This window comes from Xenopus laevis, chromosome 5S (genome assembly GCF_017654675.1).
Source record: "Xenopus laevis strain J_2021 chromosome 5S, Xenopus_laevis_v10.1, whole genome shotgun sequence".
Taxonomy (NCBI): Eukaryota; Metazoa; Chordata; class Amphibia; order Anura; family Pipidae; genus Xenopus; species Xenopus laevis.
Window position 1 is genome coordinate 12,896,274 of NC_054380.1, and position 15,575 is coordinate 12,911,848.

Genomic DNA, 15,575 nt, shown 5'->3' on the forward strand with positions numbered 1-15,575 from the left:
TCAATACTTCGCTAAATTAAACCTGCCAAAGTGCTATGTTAGCCTATGGGGACCTTCTAGAGCATTTTTCTAACTTTTTGAAAAGTCGAAGTAAAATCGTACGATCGATCTCTGAAATCCTTCAAATCGTTCGATTCTAATGATTTAATCGTTCGATCGAATGATTTTACTTTGACTGCAGGATACCCAAATTCGATGAGAAAAACGTCAACTTCAATATTTGAAGTCGAAGTATTTCAATTCGATGGTCTAATTTCGAAGTATTAAATTCGACCCTTGATAAATCTGCCCCTAACTGTGTTAATAACAAGAGTTAAACATTGCAGTGTTAATGTTACACTATAGGGGACATGTGCAAGACTATCTGACAGTCACATACACAACCTAAAGCAATAAGTGATTGGTGCAGGACTGTATAAGGGGCAGACTCATTGCAATTGATCATTTACAGGAAGAACCATGGCAAAATATACATCTGGTTAGTATTTTAAACCTATTTATTTCACAAATAATAAATAACATTCATAGAGGAAAAAAGTTTTTGGGTCAGGAAAACATTTTGATGTAAAATCCAGGAACATAGATATTACTTAAAATCAGGGAAATGCACCCATTGAAATGCATTATAAATTGGTGGGACCACAAATAAAAAATGTAAAATGCGGGAAAACTTAAAATCAGGGGACTTAACATTGAGGTTTCATTGTCTAAGATACAATGGATTACCCTGACTGCATTATAGTTGCATTTCATATTATTTAGAGCAGGGGTCCCCAACCTTATACACCTGTGAGCCACATTCAATTGTAAAAAGAGTTGGGGAGCAACACAAGTATGAAAAATGTTCCTGGGAGGTGCCAAATAAGGACTGTGATTGGCTATTTAGTAGCCCCTATGTGGACTGTCAGCCTACATTGAGACTCTGTTTGACAGTACATCTGGTTTTTATACAACCAAAACTTGCCTCCAAGCCTGGAATTCAATAATGATCACCTCCTTTGAAGCCACTGAGAACATACAAGAAGTTGGGGAGCAACATGTTGCTCACGAGCTACTGGTTGGGGATCACTGATTTAGAGTAACATAGAAATTATCCATAAGATGGTCTGTGAAGGTTTTCGTTCATCCGGGTCATGGTATATCTAGTAGAAGTAAATCTAGAGCTACTGGACTTGCTGATTAATTATTGAAGATGTTTCACTACTCAGTTGAGCTGAAGTAGCTGCTGGGATGAGTAGTGAAATGTCTTCAATAATTAATCAGCAAGTCCAGTTGGTCTAGATCCACTTCTACCAGATAGAAGAAGCCATTCCTTACCTATACCCATGAGCTAAAGTTTTATTTACGTGTGTTTATGCTCTTCAAATGTTTTATTTGTGTGTTTCTTATAGTTTCAGGACCACACAGATGCCCACCTCGGCAGGGACTTCTTCCAAAAGACTCCAACGGCCGCCCGATCTGACACCTATATCAACATACGGGAGGTGTCCAACCGTTTCCACCTTCCAGTCGGGGATTATCTAATTGTACCATCCACCTTTGAGCCCTTTAAAAATGGTGACTTTTGTCTTCGTGTCTTCTCAGAAAAGGAGGCCAAATCCCTGTAGGTATCAGAAATTAATGATCCAAAAAAGAGCTGAGGCTTTATATGACAATAAATTGAATGCAATAATGATACTTTCTGATAGATTTGGGATATGGGACTGGAACTGTACTGCTTTAACTTTCACAAGCAATCACATTCCCCCCTCCCCAATAACATGGAATATGCCAAAGGCAGCATGACTTCCATTTAAATTAACTTCAGCATAGTCAGTTAGTGCAAATTAGTCAACCACATGCAGGGCTAATCTTGAGGAATATCTAGGCCAATGGTATGCTGCCCCCATGGCTACACAGCAGCTTGTTTACAGTATATAAACTATAGTAGTACTTATCTGTTATTTACTGTGTATCCTGTGCTTGAATGGCTGCCCCCATGGCTACACAGCATCTTGTTTATATAAACTATAGTAGTACTTATCTGTTAACTACTGTGTATCCTGTGCTTGAATGGCTGCCCCCATGGCTACACAGCATCTTGTTTATATAAACTATAGTAGTACTTATCTGTTATCTACTGTGTATCCTGTGCTTGAATGGCTGTCCCATGGCTACACAGCAGCTTGTTTGTATAAACTATAGTAGTACTTATCTGTTATCTACTGTGTATTCTGTGCTTGAATGACTGCCCCTATGGCTACACAGCAGCTTGTTCATATAAACTATAGTAGTACTTATCTGTTATCTACTGTGTATCCTGTGCTTGAATGGCTGCCCCCATGGCTACACAGCAGCTTGTTCATATAAACTATAGTAGTACTTATCTGTTATCTACTGTGTATCCTGTGCTTGAATTGCTGCCCCATGGCTACACAACAGCTTGTTTATATAAACTATAGTAGTACTTATCTGTTATCTACTGTGTATCCTGTGCTTGAATGGCTGCCCCCATGGTTACACAGCAGCTTGTTTATATAAACTATAGTAGTACTTATCTGTTATCCACTGTGTATCCTGTGCTTGAATGGCTGCCCCCATGGCTACACAACAGCTTGTTTATATAAACTATAGCAGTGTTTCTGATGCAAACACACCAGTTTTACCATTGCAGGACAACAGTACATTAAATGTTCATTACTTTGAAATTTTTGGTGTTACTGTCCCTTTAAGACAATTTCACATTTTATATTTTAATAACCACTGCTTGATGCAGCAATGAAAACATTTCTACTACCTGGGATTTACTTAAATACAAAGCTCTGAGGGTTGTCTGGCATACGTAAATATTGCTAAAAATGTGCTAACACTAATTGCTGGTGCTAGTAACTAGTAACCCCACCACCTGGTGAGAATTGAGCAATGTAAATGATACTTTAAAAGCTGTTATTGAAGTCGATGTAATATAATAATATAAATGTATTTGTATTCCAACCATTGTTTCTTTATTTTTTTTTTTTATTTTCAGAGAAGTTGGTGATGTGGTAATAGCAAAACCATATGAAGTAAGTATGTGCACCTTAGCTGAGGTTAGAAAAAATGCAAAATGCTGAAAAAAAAAAAGATAATTATTACAAATTGCCTACAATTGCTTTACATGGGAACTTAGGCTCAGGGTGCAGATAGCATTTGGGGTGGGTAATTCCAGCAATCTGTGCATATAGTTTAGATATATAATACCCCAGAACACATTGCAGGATAAATACAGTGCCAATTCCATGTATAATGCCCCAGAACTCACTGCAGGATAAATACAGTGCCAATTCCATATATAATACCCCAGAACACACTGCAGGATAAATACAGTGCCAAATCCATATATAAAACCCCAGAACACACAGAAGGATAAATACAGTGCAAAATCCATATATAAAACCCCAGAACACACAGAAGGATAAATACAGTGCCAAATCCATATATAAAACCCCAGAACACACAGAAGGATAAATACAGTGCCAAATCCATATATAAAACCCCAGAACACACAGAAGGATAAATACAGTGCCAAATCCATATATAAAACCCCAGAACACACAGAAGGATAAATACAGTGCAAAATCCATATATAAAACCCCAGAACACACAGAAGGATAAATACAGTGCCAAATCCATATATAAAACCCCAGAACACACAGAAGGATAAATACAGTGCCAAATCCATGTATAATACCCCAGAACACATTGCAGGATAAATACAGTGTCAGAAACGTGTTTAATACCCCAGAACACATGGCAGATAAATACAGTGCCAGATACGTGTTTAATACCCCAGAACACATGGCAGATAAATACAGTTCCATTTCCAGTGCACTACTACTGTTTTTCATGAAAAAACTCTATAATATCCTGAACAAATATCTAAACCTGTGGAAAATGATTCCAGATGTAACAAATGTGCCTTGTTTATTTCCAAAGCCAAGCCTCCAAAATGGGGACTAAAGTCTTTAGAAATCATATTCATTGTATTATTTTAATGGAATTGTAAAATTATCTGTGCAGATATTACTGATGTTAGACTGTGGTTCTCAGAATACTTTGTGGCCACTTAATCCTGACTCTTCTTTTATTCTGTTCTATTCTTTCTCTTTAGCCTCAGATCACTAATAAAGATGTCACTGATGAATTCAAGAATATTTTTGACAAGCTTGCAGGAGATGTAAGAACATAAGATAATATCTTCCCAGGGGACGGGGTGCTCATCTCATTGATCTGCCATCATCATCATCATCATTATTTTTTCTCTTGCAGAAAGAAGAAATTGATGCAAGAGAACTTCAAACTATTCTAAATACACTAATTTCAAAGAGTAAGTTTAACAAAAGTTAAAGTACCATGCATGCTAAATGCCCCCAGGGGAAACCTCACATAGCAAGGTTACAAACACTGTCGCCCAGTTACAGTTCCATGGATAGACAGAATAGCAAATAAGAGGTCACCAAACATGTCACCCTAGTTGATCTTTAGCCGGAGCTTCCAATGGATCTAGGAGAACAAATGGCTCTGAGTTTTTGGGTTACTTGGAAACCCGGTGCTCAAAGCATCTGGAGATGTTCCATATATGAAAGTTGATTTCTGTATATTTGCTCATTCACTGACGAGACATTTTGATTTATTGCCTAGGGCCAGACTTGAGATCCAATGGATTTACTCTTAACACATGCAGAGAGATGATCAGCCTACAAGATGTATCCTTTAAAAAATAATGGGACGTTCATGTTCTACAGAAGGCTTGAAGACATTTAAGGACTATTAGCTTATAAGGGAGCATTCAGTGTCAAGTGTAGTGAGAATGGGGGGTCCAGGTGCTCAAGCCCCTGACCTTCAGCTCGGGGGGGGGGGCAAATGATATGCAAGTAGATAATGATTGATCCTTTTTCATTTAAATATGACTGCATAGTTTGATGCTTGTCAGCCTATGACTAAGTGCCCCTAAGGCACGAAACACGTAAGGCTTTGCTGTGATGTTTTTTGCTAAATAAATACTTTTTTACTACATCAACTCAAGAAGTGTGGTCTGCTATGTGCCAGACCTCCATTATCTACTTGCAGTTAGGGACTATATTTACTTGATTCTGGCAAAAACTTTCAAGGTGGTAATTCTTTATCAAAGTTGGCCTGAGACAAAATAATGCAACAGTGGATGTAAGTCATTTCTATTTCTACAGGTATAGGATCTGTTATACAGAAATCTCTGAATTATGGAATTTTTCCATAAATTTCACTTAAATCAAATAAATTAAATTTTTTAAATTTTTTTTTGGAATAATATAACAGTACTTTGTACTTGATCCTAACTAATATATAATTCTTATTATAAAATAATGTATCAATAATGTTTAAATTGTTTTTAGTAGACTTGAGAGCCACATAACAGAAAAAACCCTTATGCAGAAAACCTCAGGTCCCATATCTCTAATATATAGTGAGATTGAATATGCAGAATGAATTCAAATATCTGGGAACCCATTCGCTTGATAATAGATTGCACTGATTACAGTGTCTGTAATCAATAGACAGTGAGGATCAAAAAAGTGCAAAAAATAGGCACAAACCACCGTGGTCTTTGCACTTTACACCCAGCCTCACGGTGAGCATTTACAGATACAGATGTTGCTCTTCTCATTTTGGACTTATGATGAATACAAGGTTTATTGTCTGTCTTAATTCATGGGGGAAGCCCATGTTTTTATCTGTATGTGCCATTGTCTGGGTAGGGTTTAAAGTATGAAAAAAATATGGCCTCGTTCGCCTGTTTTTTTGTTGCATTTAACACCAAAGAAAGAAATAGCATATCAGAACATGCAACTTCTGTGGCCTTAAAACTGTCCTTGACTCTCACAAGATGGATGGAACCGCAACATTGAGCCTTGTGGAGTTCCGTATTCTGTGGATGAAGATACAGAAATACTTGGTAATTATGTTACATACACCTGCTCCTAATTTCATTCCAAAAGATACCTGCCCCCATATTTATAATGATGTAATAGTGGTTGCTCATGTATCGCTGGTGTAAACTTGATTTCAAGCAGGGCATTGTCTACATGAAGATTGTGTGTTTTCCTCTGGGAGCTAGTTATATCAGAGAAGGCGAGTGATGCTTCAAGCAAAGAAAATGAAGGTCTATTATTATAAAATAGATACCATAACATTGGAGAGGGAATGTTGAGTGAATGTGGCCCTACTGTCTCTCGTGCAGGTGGATTGGGCATTTGTGCATTTGTCTCTGTTTTGGCTCCTCTCTCTTGATTGGCTGCTTGTCAAGAATCTTGAAACTAGAGTAGCAGTTCCATGTCAGCAAGGTAGGGGGAGCCATCATCATTGCAAATGCATTCCCAAAAACAGGCGAGCTTTGGAAGGAATGAGCCAGTTGGTGGATTCTCACCAGAGGGGTCTTGCTGTAAAGGTCATGTAAAGTCTTAAATAGAATAAGGCTAGAAATGCTGTATTTTGTATACTAAATATAAACATGAACTTACTGCACCACAAGCCTAATCAAACAAATAATTTATGCTTTCAAAGTTGGCTACAGGGGGTCACCGTCTTGCAACTTTGTTAAACATCTTTGCAAGACCAAGACTGTGCACATGCTCAATGTGGTCTGGGCTGCTTAGGGATCATCATAAACAAAGCTGCTTGAGTTCTGCATGGCTGGGAAGCAAGGCAGGGGCTCCCCCTACTGTTCATAAGTATGATTGTTTCCCTGCAGAGCAGTTAGGGACCGTCTGACAATTCCTATCCACAGCAGTAAATGAAGGGAAAATTTCACTGCATACAGTCAGGTTTCTTATAAAAACGGTACACATTTTTAAATTAAAGTATATTGGATATAGGTTTCTTTTTCATTAAAGAAAGTAAAAATGGGATTTAATTTTTTTGCCTTTACATGCCCTTTAAAGGTGCTGTAGACATTTCAGAGCATACTCAGTCCGCCTAATTTAACCTCTAGTTACCAAGAATGTTTCCCGTCTGTAGGCTACTATTATCCATTTTAGCTAGTGCAGAGATAATGTATGTCTATACTTTATTGTCTCTACCAGACGATTTATTTAAAGGCAGACTCTGATCGTTCTGGAACCATGGACTCACATGAGCTGAGATCAGCTTTACAAGAAGCAGGTGAGTGTAAGCAGGTATGGAGATGAACATGCTCTTTGAATGAACACTAGGGGCAGTCTTTGGCACCCCTTAGTGCTCATGCACTTCTGTATTATCTGTTAGTTGTGTGTATTTATTCACTGTGGAACTGTGCTTGTTATGGATTATTTCAGGCAAGTTTTTATTTGAGATTGGTAACATGCAAAAAAATCCCCTGGAGCTCTCCGTTTGAAGTCACTCGAAAGTGCAAGCTAAGTAGTACTGGGGGGCTACAAGGATCCGGGGAGCCCTATATTTGTACATAATTTCTTTATACCCAAATGCAATTCATTCTGTACATTTTGCAAGATTTGTATTATCAATCCCACTATTTGTCCACTAACAAATGCCTTGTGGGTCAGAAAGGGGAAATTGTAATCCCTTAAAAAACAGAATTTCCCATCCTGATTGTGCAAACAGTAACTTTAATTGCCTTTATTTTATTAGGTTTTACTCTGAATAATAAGATCCAGCAATCAATTGTGCAGCGTTATGCATCCAATGACCTGGCTGTAAACTTTGATGGCTTTATCTCTTGTATGATGCGCCTGGAGACCTTGTTCAGTAAGTAGCTCTTATAATGCCCTGTTCTTATGACCTGAAGTCATTGGGACTATGCACTCAGTCAGTACAATGTTGGGCACCACTAAAGGTCAGTGGAAGGGTGGGTGCCATTAATGATCAATAGAATGGTGGGTGCCTCTAAAGGTCAGTAGAATGGTACGTGCCATTAATGTTCAGTAGAATGGTGGGTGCCATTAATGGTCAGTAGAATGGCGGGTGCCACTAAAGGTCAGTAGAATGGTGGGTGCCTCTAAAGATTAGTAGAATGGTGGGTGCCATTAATGGTGAGTAGAATGGTGGGTGCCATTAATGATCAATGGTGGGTTCCAGTAAAATGGTGGGTGCCATTAATGTTCAGTAGAATGGTGGGTGCCACTAAAGGTCAGTAGAATGGTGGGCACCACTAAAGGTCAGTCGAATGATGGGTACCATTAATGATTAATAGAATGGTGGGTGCCTCTAAGGGCTAGTCCACACGAGGAGATTCGGAGAGATTTTGTTGCCTGGCGGCTAATCGCCTAGTCTTTTGAGTGACTATCTCACCGAACTGCCTCAGCGTTTTTCCCCATAGGCTACAATGAAAAGACGCCTGCTCTAATGCACACGCGGCAATGCGTTTTCGCCCAAAGTTGCCTCAGTGAGGTGGGTGCCATTAATGGTCAGTAGAATGGTGGGTGCCATTGTTTGAGACTGAGTAATAACAGGAAGAGGTCTGTTGTAGCTAAACGTGGGATCCCCCATACTTTCAGAAAGCCAAAATAACAGCCCGCCCCTGACTGGGGAGTATTATTATCCTGGCAATGCATACTGTTTATAACTAGCACTGTATATAAGGCTGGATGTGGTGTGTTTTTTTGCAGAAATGTTTGAGATGTTGGACAAGAGTAAGAGAGGGGTCGTTGAGCTGAGTTTACAAGAGGTATGATATTACTCTTTGGAAAATAAGATCTAATTTGCTTTTGTATTTGTATTTTTGTAATGTCAATATTCACTGGTCATGCACTGAATTCAGAACATAACCCTAATTTACAGATTCAATTTTGAGCAAAATCTATGAGAAATTGTCCCAAAATTATCCCAAAAAATGTGCTACCCTTTAGTTGTCCACTGCTTTATAGTCACATTACAGTATGGCTTTTGATTCGGCTTAGTCAAGGACCCAGCAATCTGCCAAATCCGAATCCTGAAATAATTAACATAAATTCGGCTAAACCTTAAACCAAATTGTGCACCTGGTCTAACATTTACAGATTAATGTATAATAGTAATCTTTCCTGGTTTCCCTTTCAGTTTCCTATTATCACTTCCAAATCTATGAATCACTCCCCAATCTTTTTCTCTAATTCCTGTGCAATATCTTTTTATGTTCTCTGCTTCGAGTGTATTTTCCGACGTCGTGACCTAAACAGCGTCCTCTGTTTTGTCTCCCCAGTGGCTGTGCGCAACATTGGTCTGAACCTGGGACACTTTGCTGGCGTCGCTGTGCAACTCTGTTTCTGTCTGAAAGTGCATTGCTGTTGTCATAATTAAAAGTTGATGCAAAGCAACACAGATACACATATTTCATATGTAAATGAGAGAATATTTATAAACTATAAAAAAGGTTGTGACACGCAGATAGTGACATTTATTTGCACTAGTTTAAATCCTAGAAATATTTTGACCCAAAGGCTCACTTCCTAAACAGGTCGCCAATTCAATTCTGATCCAATATGGCCTGAGGGGGCATTTAGGGAGCTCAATTTCTGCACCAATCAAAATGAACCCCATGTCATTAGGATGATAATGATCAACTCCAGTACTTATTTCATGTTACCGTGTAGAATGAAGAAGAAGAATTCACTTTGAAATGGAAGACTCCTCAATATCCAGTTATTACTCTACTGCAGTGGTCCCCAACATGTTGCTTCTCCAACCCCTTGGATATGCTCTAAGTTGCCCCAAAACAGGTGCCTATTTTTCCAGGCTTGGAGGCAAGTTTTGGAGGCATAAAAAACAGTTGTACTGCCAAACAGAGTCTCCTGTAGGCTGCCAGTCCACATAGGGGCTTCCAAATAGCCAATCACAGCCCTTATTTGGCACCCCCGGAACTATTGTTGCTCCCCAACACTTTTTACATTTGAATGAGGCTCAAGGGTAAAAAAAAGTTTGGGGAGCCCTGCTCTACTGACATGGGGTTCATTGAGATCCCCTACGCATGGTGGGGGCAGGTGAGAATGGATCTGCAGCTGGTAGTGGGCAGTTGGTTAATACTTGCAATGCCAATAAAAAACCTCTGTATGTCATTAGTGTAAAGCTGTAGGCCAGATCAGAGCCCCAATAAGTGAGCCTCTAATGGTATAATTGTCAAAAAGATTCAGATTATTGTAATAAAAGGTCTAAAGTTTGCCAGCATCTAGTAACCCATAGCAACCAATCAGGTGTGTGCTCAAACAGTAAATTGAATTTGCTGATTGTTTGCTTTGGGTTACTAGACAAGCAGCAAACATGTTTATTATATTAATGTAATATTAACAAAACAACGAGTATTTAGGGAAGCATCACTCATATATGGCAGTAACTTTATTTCATTCAGTATGAACAGTGATTGTTCTCAGAATCCAGAACTGCCCAGTGCAATGTCTCATTACAAAGATGGGTCTTCTTTCTTATTTGTAGATCAGGAATAGAGATTTTGTTGTTTAATAAATATAATATACAAACTCTTTCTGTTGTGTTTTTTTTGGGACAAGTTGTAAGTGATGATGTGTTGAGGGACTTTGACATCTTTTACAAGGGTAAAAGTTGGAGCACCTATGGGTGCACACAGGACCACCATCAAAAATCGCAGGGCCCCATACGACAAAATTTCCTGGGCCCCCTGGGCTGTGCCCACCACAAGCCCCTTCTACATGTCCGCCCCCCACCACACAGTAAAAAAAACAAAAAATATTGGTGGCTAGGGTTCCCACATGTTAATAAAAAATAAAAAGATATTGGTGGTCAGGGCCCCCTATAAAAAAACATTTGTGGCCAGGGCCCCCCCATTAAAAAATATTGGTGGCTAGGAACCCAAATGAGAAAAAAAATTGGTGGCCAGGCCCCCCCCCACACATTATAAGAAAATTGGTGGCCAGGGCCCCAAAATGTCCATGCCTTCCCGAAGTCAGCAGCTCTCAGAAAGATGGCTGCCCTGGGTGCACAGCACATTAAGAGAACTAAAGAAGTAGCTAGAAATGTTGTACATTATGTTTTGTGCTTCTGTACCAGCCCAAGGCAACCACAGCCCTTTAGCAGTAAAGATCTGTGTCTCCAAAGATGCCCCAGTAGCTCCCCATCTTCTTTTCTGCTGATTCACTGCACATGCTCTGTGCTGCTGTCACTTACTAAGCTTAGGGGCCCACTCACAATATACAGTACACATAGGGGCACATTTACTTAGCTCGAGTGAAGGATTAGAATGAAAAATACTTCGAATTTCAAAGTTTTTTTTTTGGCTACTTCGACCTTCGACTACGACTTTGAATTGAACGGTTCGAACTAAAAATCGTTCGACTATTCGACCATTCGCCCATTCGCCACCTAAAACCTACCGAGCACCAATGTTAGCCTATTGGGACCTTCCCCATAGGCTTTCTACGTAATTTCTGATCGAAGGAAAATCGTTCGATCGATGGATTAAAATCCTTCCAATTGTTCGATTTGAAGGATTTAATCGAGTTCGATCGAACGAAATGCGGTAAATACTTCGATATTCGAAGTCGAAGGATTTTACTTCGAAGGTTGAATATCGAGGGTTAATTAACCTTCGATATTCGACCCATAGTAAATGTGCCCCATTGGATAGAAATGTCACAATATAAGGCTGATTAGTAATTAATACAGATAATTACTACATGGCAGCACAGAAACCAGTGCAATTACTACATTACTAGAGAGTACGTCCTCTCCTAAATTTTATTTTTGGTTGTAATAAAAGGACATACTGTAATTCTCCACTGCCCCACAAGATATCCCAACAGTTCATGGACTTCCTTAGCTGAGGGGTTGTGAGTTGCTGAAAACACAATTTCTTGCTTTTCTTCTGCCTTTTTTAAATTTTTAGTATTTAAGTTTGCTGGACTTTTTTTTTGTGTCCTATTAGCTTCATTTTTTTAGTAATAAGATTCATGTGCTCCTGGTATGGAAAATGATGTTAAATGAAGTTATTTGTGATAAAATAAGACACATATCTAAAGATCTTGCATGAAAGATGGGGATAAAAAAGACAATATAAGGCTGGTGGAGGGAGCTTGGCATTTTTTTAAGGGGTTGATCAATTCCAACCATTTCAGTGGTTTCAGATTGTTCACCAGAAATAAAGACTTTTGGAAAACTTTCCCAACAAGATGGCAGCCTGTGGGGAAAAACGTCATGCTAATCCACTGTCTAGTAGGTTTTAGGGCCATATCATAACAGGCATTTTATCCACTGACATATCTACATTGAGGGAGAAAACACTAGTCTGCTTCCTTCTGACATCACTGTTCAATGATGTCATCAGCACAGGCAGGGGAATATTTTATAGCAGTGTAACCCGCCCCTCCGGTCACCCGTCCACACTTACCTTCAGACGCACTGACCAGTGGGTTCGGGTTGAGGCACTTTGCCGCAATCTCTTCCGGCGCCTGGGTGCCTGGCGAATACACCCTCTAAACTCTCATAAATTCAACTAGTCGAAAACTATTAATAAAATCAAATTAATTTAAAAGACCTGAAAACTCGAATCAAATTCCATTTAAGTGATAAAAACTCGAATTTAATTTAAAAAACTCAATTCGAGTATTTTTTTTTTAAAAAAACTTGAATGTCAGGAAGGCTACGAACATCACCAAATTGATCCCTGGACCTCTCCCATTGACTCATACAGCAATTCGGCAGGTTTTAGGTGGTGAATAGTCGAATTCGAGAGCTTTGACCCAAAAAAAATAATTTTGAAATCAAATTTTTACTTCAACCCTTTATAAATCTGCCCATTAAAGTAAAAAAACGTGATATGTTAAAGTAAAAAAAAAACACAAGTAAAAATGTTTCCTGTTCTCATGGGAAAAAACTAGGAAACATGTCTTTCCCATGTTTTAAAATACATTTTCAGTGACATTCATACGGTGCTTTTTCAAAATCCACTTTGTCTTGGAAAGAGGATTCAATGCATTTTGTCACCCTCCCCCCCAAGCAATAAACAGTTTTTTTGGTTAAGATTAAAAAGAAAAACACACAAGGGTTTGCTTGATTTGAACTCAGTTGTTTATTAATTATAAAAAAAAAAACCTTTTCTTTGTTTTGGTTACATTGCTGCCTTCTCCAGTACATTATTAAGTTGGAATCATTGTCCAAAATATGCACAGAAACATCCTGGAGAAGTTTCTTTCCTCCCTCCCACCCTGTTTTGTCATTTTATTGTCTGTGCAGTCATTGAGTTTCTTTCTGGTGTCACAATAATGTCCTTATCCTGAGGGAACTAACGCAGGTTTTCTCCTCCACAATCTCCTTTTAAGCATGTGCTCAAAAACTGAAGGAAAAGCCGACTTAATTCATGATTCCGTTCTCCTTCTGCATTTTGCGTTCTCTCACATGTATTGCTTCTTCCTTCTCATCTTCCTCACCGTTATGGTGCATTATAACAGGACTCTGTTCTCCTTTACACTCTGTCTCAGCAGAGGCATCATTTCTGCCCTTTCTTGCCTTTATATAGTCATAAAAATAAAGACAAGCGAGTTGCAGCACGAGGAGGAGGCAGTTTTCTGGAGCCAACAAGTCCTACATAAAAGGAGAGAAAGAGACTCATTACACAGAGCATTCATTAAAACAAGTTAACTTCCCCTAAAATGTTCCATATAGAATTCCCCATAATTTATTTTATAATATAGATATAGTATCTGGAATGCTTGTGACCTGGGGTTTTCCAGAAAAGGGATCTTTCCTTAATTTGGATCAAGCCAATTTGGAGAAACCGCAAGCAGCGTGTCCTGGTGCTCGATGGGAGGGGAATCGGCAACCACCCAACAAGGTACGTAGAAGGATCACCGGCACACAGGAGTTCAGTTAGCAGGTTAAGCCCTTGCAATTTTATTAATGCAGTGCAACGTTTCGGGGCACGCCCCTTTGTCAAGCATAGTGTGGACGTAGTGCAGGCATCATTTAAACAGTGTTCAATTAACATACAATTAACAACCATATGATAAAAAAGTCTAAAACTTCATATAAATAATTGCGTGCAAATCATTTTCAGACACAAGTCCAGTGGTATCTTATTGAAATCCATGTAGTAAATTGGTGCAACGTGAGAAAAAGATATTTTGACTGTGAAACACAGCAACCTAAAAACAAGCTAAAAACCACAGAAATGGCAACAATTTTAATAAAATTAAAAACAGTGTCAACCACTTGTGGATAAGAAACCCTGCCAGATAAGGAAAAGAAACATTACCTGTCCCTGGAGGGTAATCAAACAAAGCTTGTTATCTGAAAGGAAGAGGAGTGGAAATTAGCAATTGCTTAAAAGGATAAATTGTATAAAGGGAGCTGGAAGCATAGTAATAATTGGCCAATGCTTCAAAGGTCTAAGTGATTATAAAAAACAGGACATATTAAATTCCTCGTTATGGCCCCTAGGGGACCTAGTTTGTAACTGCCAAATTCAATAGCATTCCTTCTGGGAGAGAACCCTTTTTAAATCCTGCCCCTGTTTGCTGGGTATTCTTTCTAGGATGTGCCAGCGGAGTTGCGCCACCTTATGATTATGTGTAAAAAAATGTTTAGCTACCAAGGTTTCACGTTTTATTTTCACAGATTCTTTCACTTTTTCATTTTTTACACCTTTCCGCTGTGCTAGACTCAGGGACACTGCCGGTGGTTGGCACACTGGTTGGTAATTCCTTATTGCCGACTTATGCTCATACAACCTAGTTTTAATCGGTCTGGTTGTTTGGCCAACATAGGCTAGACCGCACGGGCATTTTAGACAACAAATGACATTACTAGTGTCGCAAGTAAAAAAGCCTTTGATAGGATATCTAGAGCCATGCAATGGATGTGTAACATGCTCTCCAGAAATAATACCATTGCAGTGCCCGCAGTTCATGCATGGAAAGGTACCATGCGATCTCCTAGGAACCGCACTTCTCAGAACGATCGTACGAATTGACCATCAACTGAAAAGACCAATTTTCACTGGGACCGGCAAAGATTTTTTGACCTGGCCGATCAATTTCCTGATAGATGTCGGCCGAAAAATCGAATCCCACTAACCGCACGATAATTTCGAAGGATTGGTCGGACTTCCCTAAAATCGGTAGTTCGGCAAGATGAATCGTCGCCTCTATGGGGACCTTAAGTTACATGGATCAGATGTTTGGTACTGGGTGCTGTACTGTACATGTCTCCTCCCTTATAGGAGATCGTCGAGGATCGTCGCCCTGTTGCATTCTCTGAAGAGGAGCGCAAGCGGAGTTTCGGTAAGTTATTTCTTAATAAAGATTTCAAAGTTTCATTTGTCTTTGTGGGGTTTTTTTCATTCTATAATGACGAATTTTTTTTAAAAAATTGATGTTGCTGGTCCTTTAATAACAGTGTCCACAAATTGTCTCCTGCCTGTTTGCTATAATTTTGACTTCCCAGACTGAAGGAAACCAGATTCAAATAATTTACATAGTGTAATTACAGTTCATTCTGGTTGACTAATGTGATAAAATAGGATTTTGAATAATTATTAGGGTGACGGGTCCCCTTTAAAGCTTCTTGTGTCTGTATCAAAGAATTTACAGTTTGTGGGCGTTACTGGCCATTTAATGCATTCCTAGAGTCTGCAATTCCCATAG

General features: G+C 39.1%; 1 protein-coding gene across 2 annotated transcripts in view; it reads left to right on the plus strand.

Moving 5' to 3' along the window:
- Positions 1–10,442, plus strand: part of capn8.1.S (calpain 8 gene 1) — a 29,774-nt gene extending 19,332 nt beyond the window's left edge. For both annotated transcript variants that reach the window (XM_041564237.1, XM_041564236.1), the window contains exons 12-21: positions 1,392–1,603; positions 3,008–3,044; positions 4,130–4,195; positions 4,288–4,345; positions 4,660–4,724; positions 5,882–5,950; positions 7,077–7,155; positions 7,621–7,737; positions 8,598–8,656; positions 9,170–10,442. In XM_041564237.1, coding sequence (XP_041420171.1) covers positions 1,392–1,603; positions 3,008–3,044; positions 4,130–4,195; positions 4,288–4,345; positions 4,660–4,724; positions 5,882–5,950; positions 7,077–7,155; positions 7,621–7,737; positions 8,598–8,656; positions 9,170–9,193 — 786 coding nt within the window. In that variant the 3' untranslated portion in view covers positions 9,194–10,442. The remainder of the gene's footprint in view (positions 1–1,391; positions 1,604–3,007; positions 3,045–4,129; positions 4,196–4,287; positions 4,346–4,659; positions 4,725–5,881; positions 5,951–7,076; positions 7,156–7,620; positions 7,738–8,597; positions 8,657–9,169) is intronic.
- Positions 10,443–15,575: the final 5,133 nt, after the last annotated feature.